The sequence below is a fragment of the Bos indicus genome, chromosome 20 (genome assembly GCF_029378745.1).
Source record: "Bos indicus isolate NIAB-ARS_2022 breed Sahiwal x Tharparkar chromosome 20, NIAB-ARS_B.indTharparkar_mat_pri_1.0, whole genome shotgun sequence".
In the NCBI taxonomy this organism is placed as follows: domain Eukaryota; kingdom Metazoa; phylum Chordata; class Mammalia; order Artiodactyla; family Bovidae; genus Bos; species Bos indicus.
In genome coordinates, this window is record NC_091779.1 from 12,404,114 (window position 1) to 12,422,516 (window position 18,403).

The following is an 18,403-nucleotide window of genomic DNA, read 5'->3' on the forward strand; positions in this document are numbered from 1 at the left end:
CCAAATTCTACTGGCCTGTCTAATGGGGAACACTGCAACTGGACTCTCCTTCTGAATAAAGAGGATTAGACTTATAATTGCTGAAGAGATTGGAAGCCACAGAAAAGAAAAAATTAGGTGAAAAAAGTAAAAGACTTTTGTGACATAGACCGATCTACAGGCTTCTGAGGAAGCGGAACAGTCTCTGCTGGACCAAACGGCAGCAGGCCCAGAACGGGCAGAAGGAGCCCCAGGGGGAGCCCCAGAGTCTAGCGGCCTTTCAAAGCAGACGCGCATGGAGCATCTCACCAGCAACCCCACCTCCAACTCGTAACACTGGGCAGGTGAACCAATGGGATTTACTTTACAGCCATTTCAGTCCACAGACTGTGTGGCTAATTCTCAGCAGCTTTTAAAAATGCTTAGTGATGTTACCTTTCTAAAGAAGGTTACAGTGCTATTTTATGCAAGTCATGACTGGACCAGACCATTACTTCCCTCAACAAAACCACCTTACAACGTTTAGATGCTAGACATCTTCAATTCAATTCATTACCTTTGGGAACCTTTCTTTGTAGACATGGTTCATCATAATTATTTCATGGTCACAGCAGGCGGGAGAACGTCCAGGGCTGCAAGCAAAGCAAATTACCCTTTTAAACTTGCCACAGCATGAAATGAAAATAAGTTTTTTATTTATAAACAATGGGTTGCAACAAAAGTACTATGCAGCCTTTGTAAGAAAAGTATATTAGGTAATAAACTACAAAATCAGTCATTAGCATGCACACACACACACACATACTCACAAACAGAGAAGCCCTGAATACCATTCAAAAAGAAAGCTCCAGAAGTAGAATGCTGAAAATTCACTATAGGTGCAATATAAAAGTTCATAAAACATTCTTAAATTGCAATTACATTTTGTATGTAGCGTGTACTTGTGTGGTTCCAGAAACCACTGAATGAACTGGGATATAAGAGAGTACAAACAGCAATGTCCAGGACACGCTGCACTGTCTAATTTCACACTGTTATCATACACCTGCGCTCTGCCACGTACCACTGAAGAGATTTGAGAGTTTTCCACAGCACAGGTGTCACCACCGAAATCCATTTTCTAGCTGGGGTTGGGATGCTGAGGCAGGCACCGTGTGCAGTATCAAACAGAGGCACCCAACTCTGAGGTTTTCTTTTTATTTCAATAGTAGGCTCCTGCTCCTTCCTAGTGCCAACATGGTTGGGCAACTGCAGTGTGACCTTATGTATTCCTGAGAAGATATAGCTGCTTGCACTAGCTATCCTGTGAACTCCTTTCATAATACCAAAAATGGCACCCATGTGGTAAAATACAATGGCTCTAAATGAATTCATAACATTTTATTCCGTATCTCAAAATAATCTAACATGATTACATCATGTGGCTACAACCCTTCTCAGCAAACTGATGTTCAACTGAATACCTGAGAAACTAGGTTTCATAATAAACCCTCCTATCAATGCAGGCCAGTTCTATACACCATGGAGATCTCATATTCTGGAGGACCCAGAGATGGACTACCTGCTCCCCCTGCAGAGAAGGACCTGTTGTCCCAGCTGCTGGGGCTGTAGAAGCCTTCAGCTGTCAGACCCCTTGGACATGGCCTCAGATGCAGAGTCCCCTCAGGCTTCCCCTGTGGCTCCATGGTAAAGAATCCACCTGCAAGGCAGGAGCCACAGCAGACAGGTTCAATCCCTGGGTCAGGAAGGTCCCCAGAAGAAGGGAATGGCTACCCATCCCAGTATTCTGACCTGGAGAGTTCCATGGACAGAGGAGCCTAGTGGGCTATAGTCCATGGGGTTGCAAAGAGTCAGACACCACTGAAGCAACTTGGCATGCATGCAGAGCCCCCTCACCCAAGGCCAAGTCCTTCCCAGGGTACTACATCCCAGGACTGAGTGGAGATAGAAAGGAAGGGTCATTTGGTCCAGAGGGACAGCTCTGATGGGTCATGTCATCCTCAGAACTCCCTATGGAGTTGGCTGTGGCTGTTAGGCCTGCACTGTGGCTGGACTTCTCTTCTGCTCAATCCCACTACCCACTCCTTCCCCCAACAGGTGTAATTCCCAAGCACTCCTTAATAAATATTTTTGTCTCTCTGTTAGAGTCACTCCAGAGGAACGAAACAGTGACGTCTATTATTTTCTGAGACGAGGTCAAAATAAAACCAGCCCTATTCAATGTCAAATGGACTACATTTGGCTTGACAAAATACAAGGGACACAAATTCCTAATGGCTAGCTCATAATCCTGGAGAAAGTAAGACTTGTGATGAGAAGGAAAACCCCAAGGCCTGGGTGGATTTTCGTAAAAAGGAATCTGAATTCCAAATGTGAACCTGAACACGCTGCCCTTCCTTTTTAGCCAAGCTTCTTTGTAAAATATTAATTGATGTAACACCATAATTAGATGGTCTTGAAATGGCTAGAAGTTTCTCAGGAGGTCCTTGTAGTGCACTATGGTTTCTGTTACCACAGCAATTAGTAACTTGTTACGAATTTAAAAGAAAAATAGTAAGAGGCAGTTTACTATATCACCATAGATGCAAAAAAAAAAAAAAAAAATCACACTACATTTATAGTAATTCATAAACCAATTAACACATATATGAGTTAGAGGACCAAAAGTCTTTCCCTGAAATGGTTGAAAAGAGGTTATCCAACTAATAAAAAATTTCAATCAGGTCTACATACCTCAAACTTCGGGAACGGGGGCGCATGGGTGTGTTTCTGCATCTGTTCTCTGTGGTGATGCTTTCAGTGGTACAAAAATGTTTTGATAAGAAGTGTAATTCATCTGGTGTCGGTTGATACGGTAACTGATGCAACTTCTCCTGGGAGGAACAGGATGACTACAACAAACCAAAGTGAGGTTTAATGACTACATCAAAGAGAAATGCTTTAAATGAATATTAGGTCACAGCACTAAATTTTGTTATATCACCATTTTATACTGCATCCTTTCCATGTTATAATGGCAATGAAAGTGGAAAGGGAAGTCGCTCAGTCGCGTCTGACTTTTTGCCGACCCATGGACGGTATGTATACCTTGATGTGGTCTCCAGAGGTCTAGATGGCTACCATATTTTATCTCGGTTGTCTACAATTAACTCAAAAATTGTTTACTCTCTGAAGAAAAACCAGGGTCTGAAGATGGATGGGACCCAGTCAAAACTAGAGCAAGAAAGTGACAACTGGAGTAAGAATTTGGGTGCAATAAATGACAGATTAGTTCTCAGTTGAGTGTGACGTCCTCGCTTCTAACACTTGCAATTCGGGTAAGTAACATAAAATTAATTCTATGATGTATATTCGTAAGTGAACTCTATGATGTATAATCATAAAGTAATAAGGCAATGAGATCTGTCTTTACAAAGCATGCTGTCCTTTGATCCGATTATCATCGATACAAGTCCTGGGTAAAAAGGGGATGGGAAAAGAAAATATTTGTCTCACTAATGCCATTGTTTTAAAAACTGGGAATTGGAAATTTTTTCTGTGTTCTGACTTAACGCTATTTTCTTTTTTAACAGCTTCAGTGGTGTTGAGTTTTTTTTTAATCCCTTGAACCTAGATGTGCTCTTTGAAAATCACTCAGCACTTAGAGAGAAGTAAGGTTGAAAAGAAGAATGGCTAAACAACACAGCTTTTAATCAGTCTGAGAAATGTAACTATTAAACAATGTGATTGCTTATTTGTTTTTATTGAGAGGTAAACTCTTTAAGTGATTCTAACAAAAGAAATGAGAAATATTTGAGTAATGGAAACACAGGTAGAATAAGCATATTTTGAAAGATACCACTCATTTGAATATTCCATTCAAGCAGGTTTTTTTTTTTTTAATTTAAAAAGAACTGCCACATCAAGAGCACACTTCATAAACACTGCACCACTCCACTGCAGTGATTAGAAATTAATAGACTAAAGCTTTAAAATATCCTTACACCTTGAAATTATAAAATGCTTTCTAAGTACATACTAAGACAAAGAGGTATTTTTACAATGTAATGAGATTATTTTATAAACTATAAAAATGAGAACACTGCTAGAAAGACATCTGAGGTAAACCAAAGCTCTAGTCATAAAACACAAGTCAAGTCTTAAATACTGTCACCATGAAAAAAGAAACAAAACGCACAAAGTCAACTCAAGACATCAGTAAAAGAATAAGAACAATCAATGCCAGCAGGAGAGAAGCAGCAGCCATAAAAGCAAAGATGATGAAATCAGCAAACGGAAAACCGGAATTAAGAATTTGTATATATGTTTCAAAGGTAAATCAGTGTACACAATTATGTAGCCAAGATTAAAAAACCCAGATGTCTATTCATAAATTCCCAGTGATAACTTTTTGGTGGCAAACCATCAATTGAACTGATGGAAAGTCATTTAAAATATGCATTTAATCCAGTTGATGTGAATGTTAATTCAGCTTTGCCACAGAAATATTAATGTATTTGATTCTGAGTTGCTGGCCCAGTTGCGGCTGGGCTGTTATGTACAGTACAGGGAGGACCATGTTAACTTTGTAAAATGTGAAAATTAATTCCAGAACCACACCAGACTTAAAGAGTAAGGCATTATGAACCTGTGCTTGCATGAGAAGGACACACTGACTTTAGGGAGTGATTCCCTCTGAGGAGGGAAGAGAAAAGGCCTGTGCAGGAAGGGCTTTATTTCCACTTTAATATTTTATTTATTAATCAAAATAAAAGTTTATGTTAAAAATAGCTGTAGCAAATGTACTAAAATGTTTACAGGTGCTAACTCCAACAGGAAAATTTTGTGGTTATACCATATACACAACCATGTGACTGAACTCCACAGCAATGTGCCCAGGGCTTACTGATGGGGATATGTTAGAATGAATGATGAGGTGGGAAAAGTATTAGAGAAGTGAGAGGCAAAGGGCCTCTCTGGGGAGACAGCGTCCCTCCTCTCAGCTGGGACAAACGAGGTGTGAATGGGAAAAGGGCGACGCTATCCGAGTGACACCGGATGAGTTTATGGAACAGGGAACAACTGGAGGCTCTCCAAACGGCCTGGGAATTCAAAAGGTATCAAACAGGGCCCCCTGAGTGAGTCACTAATGGACGACAGAGGGTCAGTCCAGGAGTCAGTTCCAGCAAAGATCGGGGACTCAGAGGCGAGCTTGTGACAGAGGCTGCAGGCGCTGTCCCCAGGACCTCACAAGCTTCCTGAAAAGATACCTCTGCTGGTCAATACATCCTTGGAACAGCACTTTTACTAGAGTTTCAAGAATTAGTTTGGGATTCCTCAATATATTAAGTCCCATGACTTTATATTTCTAGCATGCTCTCTAAATGTGGTGCCAGTAAGTCTCATCACCCAACTAGTTTGCATATATAACTTCTGACTACATCATAAATCAAATCCACTTTCAAAGAGTGAAGATTTACAAAAAGAACTGTGCTTCTAGTTCTCAAGGCAATTAGAAGAGTTTCCCCAAAATGTTGTGAGCAATGATATTCAAATAAACTAGTTTCCCAAGATAAGCATTTTGCAAAGGACAGTATTCGTATGTATGTGTAGTTTTCCACTCAAAGTAATATTATTTTATAGTCAGACCTCATATTTATAAGTATTTATACTCTTATTTTTATTCTTTCCCCCAGCATAAAATAATTTATCTGTGAGAAATATATGGGAGATGTCTTCTGACTGCTATAATTCCATATTACTTATTTTAAAATTAAAAATTATAATCTGAATATTACTTTGGAAAAGTTTCTCAAATTAATTTTAACTACAAAACTTGAAATTATGAGAAGCAGCAATACTAAATATCCTGAGGAAGGACTGATTAACTTCATATGACCAAATCTTTTCAATTTCAGAATGAAGCATTTTAACATTTGGGAATTTTGCGGTTTCTATAATACCCAAAGGACATGGTATTTACATTTCAGCATTAGCAACTTTGGAACTCAGCTAACAACAAATATCTAAAACTTAAGCTGTATTTTCAAAGTGTTTGTGATTTTATCCATATATATTCTGTGTTTTTATTTAAAAAATACCCAAAATCATTTCTAATTAATTTAATCACAACCAGTTAACCCAGAAAATGAGATTCTAAAAGTGATTCAGGTTAGACTTAGAAAAGAAAAAAATGCAACTCCTGAGCAGCTTTGCACAATTTTCTGTCCTAACATTTAAAGGGCAAGAACATAAAGAAACTGAAGAAAATGAGAAGCAGCATTTCAAATTTTCAATTATTGTTTTTATCAATAGCCAATAAGGAGAAAAAAAATAACTGAACTTGTTAGAGCACCTACATTTCAAAAATCTATTTCAAATGTATTTTCAAAAATACATTTCAAAAATGACTGTAATTTTGAAAGTTACAATTTGATTTTGAAGGGGAAAAGAGGAATACAAGATCCACAATTATATGATACCACCTTTTCCAATAAAATAAACACCTAAGAGAAAAGCTGCCTTACCTCTGGGTAGAAGCTGCTAGAAACACAATACATGTGTGTGACTAAAAATTGCCTCAGAAAGCTGCTTCTTCAGGCATATATGTAAGTCAGGGACAGCAATGACATCATGACAGATGGTCAGGTCAGATTTATTAATTATCAAGTTTGGTTTAAGCAATACCTTGTGAATTCCTTTTTTAAAAAGTCAGGTGCCCAGGGTTGAGAGGCTTACTGTATTCTTATTGCTACAACACAGGGGTTAGTACACAGCCCCTCAGTTCATTCTCTGTGCCTCAGAGCTTTGAGCCATAAAATGATGAAAACAATGGCAACTACATTATAAAGTATGTTTTTACAAATAAATGAGACAATTAAACAAGTCAATTAAATTTTACAATTTATATTTTTTCATTTTTTTTCAAATTTTTCATTTACAATTAAATGAGCCAATGCACTATAAATAGTGAGACTAGGACCTAGCACATAATAAGTGTTTATAAAAATATTCTAAAGTTTGTACCAAATGGGGTCCACGTCTATGTAGCTCACCCTCGCTTTTTAGATTCACTTTTAAAAATGACATATGATTTAATAGCTACAGACAGAAAGAAGAAAGATCCTGCATGCTCCCCTGTTTTTCTTGCAAAAGAGAAACTTCTATATCCAAACTATAATAAGACTTGACGGCAGGGCAAAGCAAGGTGATATAGTTAAAATAAAAAGGATTTGAAGTCAAGAAAGAAGATACAAATCTGAGGCATGGGGATGATTCAATGAGAGAATGTAGGAGAACGGGAGAAGTACTCTGCTTACTGGTGGTTGGCTTCTAACTGGAGATGCTCGCAAGTCTAGGGAAGAATACCACTTAAAATTCTTATTCTTTTTTGCTTTCTGGTCAGTCAGTTTCAGCAATCATTTTCACACTGTGGTAGCTAATGCTTTCAAGATCTAAAACATGGGCTAATGATAAACAATGCTACTTACTGACACACACAAAAAAAACAAGGCTGACTTTGTTTACCATTATTTAGTGACAATTCTATCCACTGAAGCCACTCAAGAGTTGTGAATATCCTTTCCTGGATGTGAGGCTAAAGTGCCACTGAAACTATTCAAGGTTGTCAGGATGTGTCAAAAAACGATCTAAATGGGCAATTAACTCACATACCACAACACAATGGAATAATGGATAGGAAAATAAATTATTGCTCCTCAAAAAAATATTATAAGAAGATGGTAAAAGTAATCCAACAGATTTTAACAGGCCAGTATTTTGCTCTAGAAAACCCATGTTACATTGCATCTGGAACTCTGGAAACAAAATATAAGGCACTGGTGATATCAATTAAAGTGTATATATTTAATCACAGCTTCTTTTCAATTCACCGATATTAAGTGTGAACCTATATGCTTAGCACAGTCCTGGGGTTTATGGGGGAGGGGAAACATAGATAACCCTTTGCGATAAACCAAAGATTTTGACAAAATGAAGATGAGAATGACTCAGAAGTGGCTCTAAAACCATCAGGTCCACGTTCCTGGCTGGTACAAGAGCTTTCAGACTGCTCCATTAGGTACTTATTGATTGACCTACACCATATCCTGCTGCTAAGCTGCTAAGTCACTTCAGTCGTGTCCAACTCTGTGCGACCCCATAGACGGCAGCCCACCAGGCTCCCCGTCCCTGGGATTCTCCAGGCAAGAACACTGGAATGGGTTGCCATTTCCTTCTCCAATGCATGAAAGTGAAAAGTGAAAGCCAAGTCGCTCAATCGTGTCCGACTCTTAGCGACCCCATGGACTGCAGCCTACTAGGCTCCTCCATCCATGGGACACCATATCCTAGGTCCTTCTAAATGACCACCAGCTTCTAAATCTAAAGCTCTATAGAAGGGGAGGTAGGGAGGGGAGGGATGGATAGGGAGTCAGGGGTTTAGCAGATGCAAACTATTATATAAAGAATGGATAAACAGCAAGGTCCTACAGTATAGCACAGGGAACTATATTCAGTATTCTGGAATAAATCATAATGGAAAAGAATATAAAAAAGAATGTGTATATCTTTATGTGTATAACTGAATCACTTTGCTGTACAGCAGAAATTAACACAATATCGTAAATCAACTATACTTCAATAAAAAAGTAAAGTAAAAAAATAAAGCTCTGTAGAGACAAATATCCCACAATATCACTAATTTAAGTGGAGAAGGCATGTATCTAAGCCACTGAATCACTTTCAGTAATTGCTAGGGCTCTTGTTGAAATGTTGTAGTTTGCGGCAACAGTATCCTTCTTCCTCTATCCTATTTCCATGGCTTCATCTTGTCTCTGTATTGATCTCAACCTACTGCTAAGTTCTTTTAATCTCTCCTTAAAAGAAAGTTTTTATCCAGAAGGTAAAAATTTAAGGCTTGCCATTTCTTTTCTTTGAAAGAGAAAAACTAAAAAACAAAACAAAACAGAACTCTACATCTAAGCCATACAAGAAAAAAATGACCCAGGCCATCAAGGTTTAATGGCATTTTCAGTACTAATATCACTGGCATGGAACCAAAGCAATAAAACCAGATTGTGTTCCCTCCCCTACCCCCAAACACCAAATGGTATTAAAACAAAAGCTCCCAGTCTCCTCCCAACTTGTGATCTGGGGACTCGCTCAATTTGTGCACCATAATTTAAAAGCTTGCAGCAAAGAGTATGTCCTTTTTGTGTTTGTCAGCTCATCATTTGATGTGAAGCCTACTCGGAGGGGCAGACATGCAGAATTTATCCTCTCCTCCCCATCAGGGAATACCCAGAGAAGTGCTGCCCATGCAAGAGCTCTGGGGTATACAAGAGAAAAACTGGGCACTTACAGAGACCGTAGAGCTGGGAGTGTTTGTCCCATAGCCAGAGGAGGGGAGAGAAGCCAAGGACCAGCGGCGTCCATCAGTCCTGGGGAGAAAATGCGATTAGCTTAGGCCAACACTGGAGTAGGGTTACACGGGAACCCCAGGGAAACCGAGTGTTCTTAGTCGAACAAATGACGCAAACGCAGTCAATGAGGATGTGGAAATGTTCAGCAAGGGCCAGAGTAAACAAACATTATACAGCAGGTTGACTTTTATTTAAACTGAATCAATACACCCAAACAAGTAGAAAGTGAATGGGTTGATCCATATTATTGATCTCTCACTAATACACTTTGACAAAATGAATACCAGGGATAATTACATTGGTCGGACTCAGCAGATTCAGATGAATAAAAATAGAAAGGCAGGAGGAAAACACTCCTATGTGCAAACTGATAACTGGGGCCACGATCTTTGGAAGGGCCTGGATTCCAGCGTGGTATAACAGCCTCTGGGGACTCCCACCGCATCTTAAAGACTTCCAGCTTATTACTTTCAAGAGAACAATCCTACTCATAACACCAAAGGAAGGGAGGATCAGGGGGCTCGTGGCCGGCTCAAGCCTTAAGTGGCAAATAACTTTAGCACTAAGAAAGTGACTGACCTTGTGTTCACAATCTCTTAAGAGTTATTACCTTCTGACATGACCTGGCTTTATAAAGTGTTCCAGTAAATGCCTCTTTCAGAGTTTATGAGTATGCGGCCCAGCTCTGGCCAGTGACAGGGAGCGAAGAAAGAAAATTCTCCACTCGTGGTAGATGCTAATGCAGAGTAGAGTGACCTGCACTAGTCACAGAGGTGAAGCTGTCAGGAGTCTTAATAGAATATGGTTTTTATCTCCAAATGGCAACAGGATGGATAGCTTCTGGGTTGAACTCTATAGTTATTAATTGGGATCATTCCAAAGGTCTCAGATGAGTTGTCAAAGCAGTGAAGACAATCCTGTTGCTAAAGTAGGATTATTTTATTATAAATAATAAAATGACTATTTTATTAGCAATTTTGAATAGGACTATGCCTTCAAAATCACATAACACAGTGAAGACAAATATACACACATTTGCCATGGGGAGAAAAGGAAAAACACACTTTTCTAAAGAGCTATACTGCATTCTTTGACCATATGTAGCCTTTTGTAACTCATGATTTTTACTAACTTACCAAGTGAGAGATAAGAGTAGACCAAATTGACCACAGACACATTCACTATAAGGGGACATCAGGGAATTCTTCAGAATTTGACTTGAATTTGAGAAATGTGTCAATCACATGTTTATGTAGAAAACTGACATCTTAGCCTAAACTATAATCAAGGGAGAATATAATCATAGGCCACAATGGATGTTATTTTTACCTCCAATAAACGCAAATGGTCCTCAAAGACAAAATGAGAAATTCAAGTGGATAAATCACAGAAGTAGTACAATGTTAAGATTTTAGTAAAATTTACCTGTCAATTCTGTGACCATGATTGGAGTACAATTGAATCAAGTATTTTTTTTTTTTTTAGAAGCAAATTAAGATGTTTGTAAATGTATCAGATAGAAGGAATGAAAATAAATGCCACAAGTTCTCCAGAAATAATTTTATACAATTTAAAATGTTAAAAGATTTAAGAAGAAACAAATTCTAATAACATGTTTCCAAAGACAACTGACCATCAATTAAATGGACACAGGTTGGTCCTGGCTTATTTGGCTAATTATTACGGACTTAAGAACCTATGCCTGGACTCTCTATTTTAGACACTTCCAATTTTTAAAAGAATATGGCTTTCAAAGAATTATTCAGTCCATTTAATAGCAATTATCAGAAACTAGTCTTTGGAAAGAGTGAGGGACACAAGTTCCCCCACCATGATTCTGCTTTGTGATTCATTAACTCTCCTTTCCCTCAGGTATCAGTGAACATATTTCAGATGAATGAACAACTCCAAGAGGAGACATGTGCTTATTAGTTCTGAAGCATAAATTACATTTGCTTACTCTGGAAAACACAGGACTAGAAAGATGTTTAAACAAGAATGTGCTCAGTACTCCGTACAGCCATGGACCAGAAATCATTTATGTCTCACAAAGTTCCCTGAGTTGTCTGTGTCTATTTACTCAAACGGAACACAAAGGACCTTGCATTTTCATTACCATGACAACTGCACATGAGAACTTCGTATATAACAACACTGTATACATGCTCTAAGAGACAGCATGCCCTTTTTGAAGAAAGCTATCCACAGAAGTACAATTTGGATCCTACTAATAACGTTTTCTTTCCTTTGTAGCAGCTACCAGTACAATGTTACCTGAAAACAAAACTACATTCTTGCCAAAGCCACAAGGCTTTTTTTTGAAAAGTGTGTTTCCTTTGTGGGTGGAAATTTCAATGTTAAACTAAATGGAAATGTAACATGAGAAAAACATCTGATGGGAACACAGGCTACAAAGCGACTAGCAAAATCAACAACAACCAAAGCAAACAAACAAAAACAACCGGCTCAAAATCCACCCCTCCCCCCAAGCCTCCATCATTTCCATACTAACCACAAAAAGTTAGATTAATATGGTGTACGACAAAGGAAGAAGGAAAAGTTCCAGTATCAACCTGGCTATTACAACTGTATAAAGAGGAAGCAGATTTCATTATTTGTTTGTTGTAGTCATCTGGCATGATACATTTTATGGTCTACTTGATACTGGAACAAGATGAACTATGCCAATATAATGTAACCAGAGTAACTTCAGCCCACCTGTGCTCAATGAGTGTCTCATGACCTGACCTCAGCGGGCAAATCTGTTCCAGTAACTTGTCTATGGAGATCCATTCTGATATTTCACCTGATAAATAACAACCAGGCAGCCAGGAGACATCCCCATTTATTCAGGGCTCTCTTAATATTTCTAAGAATGTGAAAGCAATGCATGACATGTAAACCTCTACACAACTTCTAGGGAAGGCAAACCAACGTCATCACCTCCATTTTACCACCAAGGAAGACAACATTAGGTAACTCCACAAGCAGGTGGATGTAAATCAGTATCCCAGTTACTGGTTTGGTGTGCTGCAGTCAACGGGGTCACAATCTGACACGACTCAGCAATTGAATAACAACAATCACAGCTACTAGCAAAATACAAATATGTCTCCTTGTTCCAGACAAAACCCACTACACTATGACATGCATTTTCATCCTAGTATTTTAATCCAATTCTAAAAAAATTAACTTGATAATTTCACTCTCAGACACATACTAGATAGTATGGAAAGCAACTGTGTGTTGTCTCATTTCCCAGTCTTAACTGCAACTAGTATATTACCAGGAGATGAATACTGAGGGGAATTCTCACACGTTATAAGTAGGGTCAGAAAAGATTCCTAAGTCCGACCTTTATCCCTTTACCCAAGAATAATTTTTAAAACAGGGCAATCTCTTCCATCTGTTGAACTGAATATACAAAATAATAAAATGTGGGACTCCCCAAATGGCATTACTTGCTAAGGTCTCAGAAATGATACCAAATGGTAGGGAATGGAGACCCATGGGTTGAATTTCCATGTTTCTTGAATGAAAAATCAACTTTAAAATGGAAGAGAAAGATGCCAGATGTTAAAAACAGGCCAATTTGAGTTTTCATAGAAAACACAGGTTCTGTTTACTTGAATAAAAGTTTAAAAAGATGATCACTCAAGTCCTAATCTAAATTAATACTTTTTGAAGACTGTGCAGTGAGTTCCATCTGGAAATTGCTGCAAAATGAACCAGAGGTCTCTTGTGATAATTTTCTGTTACGGTTTACAGCTTATTTGTCAAAAATTAACATGCCTGGGGGTTTGTGTATTTTGTTTTTTTTTTAATAGCACAGAAACCAGAGTCATCTGTCCTCTAGTCGGCCACTCAATTATTAGGTTCTCTTCATTTTTATAAACCTGGCAGGATTAAAAGACTGATTTTGGTCACATCTAAAAACAGGCTATGAGATGTGCATTTTCTTTTTATTTAAAGTAATTAAATGCATTCCACCACCACCTCCCTGCTTTTTTTTTTTCTTTTTCAAAGAAACGTATTTTAAGGACTACGCTGTGTTCTTTTTTAAACCAATTTTTATAGGATTTCCTTTTTCATTTAGAATAGTAGCACCATCGTGAATTAATATTCATTGGACAAACAAACACAGGCTTTGTGGAACCAATTAATTGTCACATTTTCTTTACAGTGCTTACGGGCTGTAAGAGGACTAAAATAATCAAAGTTGGAATTGGGGAAAACCAGGGTGTGGGTCTCAGAAAGTTCCTTGGAGATCACATCTCAATTACTTCTTGTCCTCCCTATGGGGAAGGCCTGGTACACATAGGCATTTACCATGTGGTGGGGAATGTATGATTAGACAAGAGAATCTTAATTATCAGGAATTGCGAATACACTGTAAGCAGATCCTTTCCTCTGGACCTAGTAACAGAAAACACACTCCGTGATGACACATGGCAGTGATGACCCTGCAGGTTTGCACATTAATGTGTTAAACCTATTTTTTTAACCTACCTGTATGTCTTGATTAAATGTTACTTTAATTCATTTCAGGGTATGATTAGCTCTCTGAACAAAATTTAATACATATGCAGGACATTCGGACTATAAAAGCAATTCATTCCGAATATTCAGAAACCTGGCTAAAGGGGCAATTTTGTCTTCTGTGTGTTTTCCCTGGCTGGAAGAGGAATGGAGGAAAGTGAAGATATGAATGTGACAGGGAAAGTACACTAATTTCACACACAGAAGAGGAGGCTGTGCAGACATCTCTGACTGGGAGAAATCACAGTAGGTGATCCCAAGATAAAAGCTTTGGTAACAGTTTGGAGTCCAATTCTAACTAAGAAAGGAAGAGAAAACACTCAGGAAAGTCACTAAATTGCTGGCTTAGTGCTCTCAGGGAAAGAGGCATCTTAAGAGTTTATACCTTGTGATCCCAAGTAAGGCCATTTTTACTTTTATTTATTTTTGAGTGTTTCAGTAACAATGACAACTGCACCAGGACACATGGATGAATTATAATGTAAGCTCAGATAAGTCAGTAAAAATCTGTTGAGCATCAAAAGCATGTATGAGACACTACACTGGGGATGGGAGAAAAGGTGAAAATGGTTTCTTCTGCCCTTAATGGGAGCCCACCATCTAGGGAAGAACCAAGGGAGGCATCCATAACTCTAATGGGGAGTGGAGGACCTGGGGCAGGGAGGAGGGTTTCTCCACACAACACTTTATCATTCTACTCACAAAAAGTTCTTACCTCCGTGCAAATGAAAAATGAGCAGAGGCACTGGGGGAGAAATTTCTTGGACTATCTTGAGGGCTATTTCCTGTAGAGAGAAAGAAGAAGAAAAAAAATGACATGAAGATTTAATTCTTGTATCATTAGCTACATCCAGAACGCTCTTCTCTTTAGCAGTAGGCTTCTGTACACTTTTGTAAAATTTTCATCTCCTCAAAAACTGCTTTCGTTTTATTTGGAGGGGAGGAAGGGATTGGCTTGAGTTCCAGCACAACTTTCCAAGGGTGTAATATATGAATAAACAAACCCATGTCACCAACCAGCAGACATCCATATATTGCATAATGTAAGTATTTCAGTCCCACAGAATAATGAATACATACATATGTCTTGGTTCCTGCTCTTCCAGATGTTAACATTTCCACAGTAGGATAGACAGAGAAGATAAGCTTCAATTGGGAGGGTGAGGCTTTCCATTTTAGGAAGGCAGCCTCAGTATTTTTATTTACCGAAACTAAGAATAAAAGTCTGAGTTCTCAATAAATCCTCATTTTTCAAAGCACACATATTAAAGGCAGAAATGTCAGAACAGGGCATAAATACTGGGGAGAACCCCAGCAGTTCAGACCTCAAACGACCCAGCCTAGAGGCCCACAAGTATCTTCTTCAATAGTCCCTCTGCTCCTAGGCAGCTGAGGGGGTGACTGGCCAGGCTGCCTGGAAAGCCACAGCCACCCAGCGGCTGGCAGAAGGTGTCTTCCCCAGGTTCTTACGTGGTGGGTGGAACATGGATGCTTATGTAAGGTGACAGCTCGTCTGGAGGCTTGCTACTTTCCCCATCAGAACATGCAACTTGTTGCTGATCATTGGGCAAGCTTGACAGGCAGCGGGTGAGGGGAGGCCCAAGGCAGGCCAGACCACCCCGCTTCCCTCTGCATGGTTAATTAGGCTGGCAGAATGGCCTGAGGACCGGATGGGACTGTAGCCCGTTTAAACAAGGAGGTTAGGAAAGGCTGCAAACAAATGCTGCATGTTCTTGAAACACAGAAAATAAATCAAGAAGACATGTTTAATCCTTAACAGCAAGCCAGTGTGCCACATTGCTGATTTCACACCGGAAGTGACGATTTGTAATTAGGTGGAAGGAACATAAAATGGCACCTAGCCATAAAGGTAACCAATTTATTACCTGTGTGCAAAAAGAATAGATTAACACATCGAAGGGGATAATTTCAGTGTTACCTTTACTTCTGGACTGGCTGCACCTCTACTGAAATTTTTCAGTTAACTTAAAGTTGCAGATTTTGTAGTGATGGCATCAACAGATGCCATTAAGTTTATGACAGACAGCACAATTAAAGTCATTTAACTGGGAAGCGCTGAAAAGCCCCTTTCTTTATGGATAGAGAATCAAGAAGCATTTTCCCCCCGCTGCAATGAAATTTATCATGCCTTTGCATCTGTTGTTTCTTGGGCCTCTAGAGAAATGGATTCTGCTTTTGCCATCCGGTAATCCAGGACCCTTTCTGTCCTTTATCTACACAGCTAAATTAAATTCTTTGAACTTCTCCCAACAGCCTTCATTCCCCCAGCCCCTCCCCTAGTTAGTTTGCGCATTGCTCTTCATATTCCTTAAAAGGTCTTGATTTCAAGATGGCTAGAAATCTTGTTTCTAAAGGGAAACAGGTCAAATGCCAGAAACCTCTGGGTTGATTTTGTTTTTATTTGGGGAAAAAAAAAATTGGTTTGCTCACACCCCACACAGAACAAACTATCAGTAAATTATGAGAAACAAAATAACTGATTGAAGCCAAGGCATTTTGAGAACAATCCCTACTACTCTAATCCCTGAGAATAAATAATAAGGCCAATAAAACTTGGCACCAAATTCTTAGCCCTGTGTTCTTTGTAAAGAGAACATTATATCTGGAGATTATATGAGATCAACCAGAACAAGTAGAGGGAGCTTATTAAATATTTTGAAGAATCTGAAGGAGGCAAAAACAGGAATTATCTTAAGAACCTTTTCACTTTTAGAGATTTTAACAAGCGGCCCCCCAGGAAACCATGTAACTTCTTACAAGATATGGTGGCCCATCACACTGAGGATGAATGGGCAGAGACAGAGATAGAGAGGTAGGTTAATTTAACTCCACTCTTTAAAAAAACAGGATAAAAAGAAAAAATCAGGGCTACCCTCAACCATTTCTTATCTTGGGTTTTGCCTTCTCATTCTATGTGGCCTTTCCAGGCCCACACACTGAAAACATTCCTCAGCTCCAAGTTATATAGCCATTTGTATTCTCCTACTAATCACAGATCTCTCTTCTTGTTTCTGGGCACACTGAAGAGCTGGTTGAGATAGAAATACACACATCCCACATTATCACAAAGGCCCTTACGTACAGTGGGCTACTGGAGAAAACAAGGGCAGTGTGAACTAGAATACTTGGTAATTCCTTAAGGACAGGAGACTGCAGCTTAATTTGAGGGCAGTTCAGCAAGCTCAGGATAAGAGAAGGAACGGAAGGACTTCAGGAAGGGGACAAAATCAATCCACAGTTAGGCAATGCAGTAGAGAGACAGACTCTACTATCAGGGAATTCAGACTGGTCAAGTCAATGAGTTGTGAACCACATGTTTTGGTACTACCTAATGGGAGGCTGGGAGAAGGCAATGGCAACCCACTCCAGTGTTCTTGCCTGGAGAATCCCATGGATGGAGGAGCCCGGTGGGCGGCCGTCTATGGGGTCGCACAGAGTCAGACACAACTGAAGCGACTTCGCAGCAGCAGCAGCAGCAGTGGAAGGCTTAAGAGAAATCTGAACGCAAGAGAGGCACTCGATATTTTAACCTGGTGTATGTTGAGTGGACAGAGGAGTTGCCAAGAAGAAGGAGCTGTATTAGGGTATGGAAAGCCAACAGAAAGCATGTTCTGGTGACCAAACCAAGTGTAACTGGTGATGGATCAAAACTAAGTGATGAAAAAGATTACAGACTAACTGATACTTCCAAGGTTAGCAGACTGGGAGGGTGACTGCTCCACTAACAGGGACTTTTAGAGAGAACTGGGGCAGTAGTAATAGTAGAGGAAAAGGATAGATGAGTATTCTAGAGCTTTTTGTGTCATTTGTTACAGAAAATTCCTCAGTTTTCCTCAGGGAGAAATTACAAGATGAGTAGACTAGATAGGCACACATCAATCTTTGAGGCCTTTGTTCTTTGAAACAAACATTGATTTGTGTGTTGTGTTTGAGGACTTAGGGACACTGTTCTGTGATACACAACAACACTAATTTAGAACAGATTGAAATATAAAGCACACTTTATACACTCTTCGCTTGGAGATGAGGACCAGACTGCTCTGGACACTTGTAGCACTTTCCCAGGACAGGAAAACAAGGTGGAGTGGAACCAGAGTCCTACACTTGACCTTCACGACGCACAGCACTGCCCTCTGAATTCATCCACCCATCTGCAAAGCAATACCTGTGAGACTCTCAAACGAAAACCAGTGCCAGTTAATTCTCTGCCCATATGTGCAGCACTTGCTTATAACTCAAATCCTGCTGTTCAAAGGGATTTGCTGGCTCTTGGATGTTTGAATGCCAGGACACGTTATAGACCGCTGCTTCTGACCTGGTAAAGGAAGCCTTAGTGGTGGGTGGGCAGGCGCTGGATAGGTAATTAACTCCGTGATTCCCAGGGGGAACCGGCGTGGCGAACACACAGGCAGTACATCAAAACAGTACTTACCTAACAGAGCTACACGGGGTGCCTCATTTTG

General features: G+C 39.5%; 1 protein-coding gene across 16 annotated transcripts in view; it reads right to left on the reverse strand.

Moving 5' to 3' along the window:
• MAST4 (microtubule associated serine/threonine kinase family member 4) overlaps positions 1 to 18,403 on the reverse strand; it is a 618,779-nt gene that overhangs the window by 66,304 nt on the left and 534,072 nt on the right. For all 16 annotated transcript variants that reach the window (XM_070774592.1, XM_070774594.1, XM_070774593.1 and 13 more), the window contains 4 exons: positions 14,635 to 14,704; positions 9,320 to 9,398; positions 2,713 to 2,870; positions 536 to 611 (listed from right to left, as the gene is read on the reverse strand). In XM_070774592.1, the coding sequence (XP_070630693.1) occupies positions 536 to 611; positions 2,713 to 2,870; positions 9,320 to 9,398; positions 14,635 to 14,704 (383 nt within the window). The remainder of the gene's footprint in view (positions 1 to 535; positions 612 to 2,712; positions 2,871 to 9,319; positions 9,399 to 14,634; positions 14,705 to 18,403) is intronic.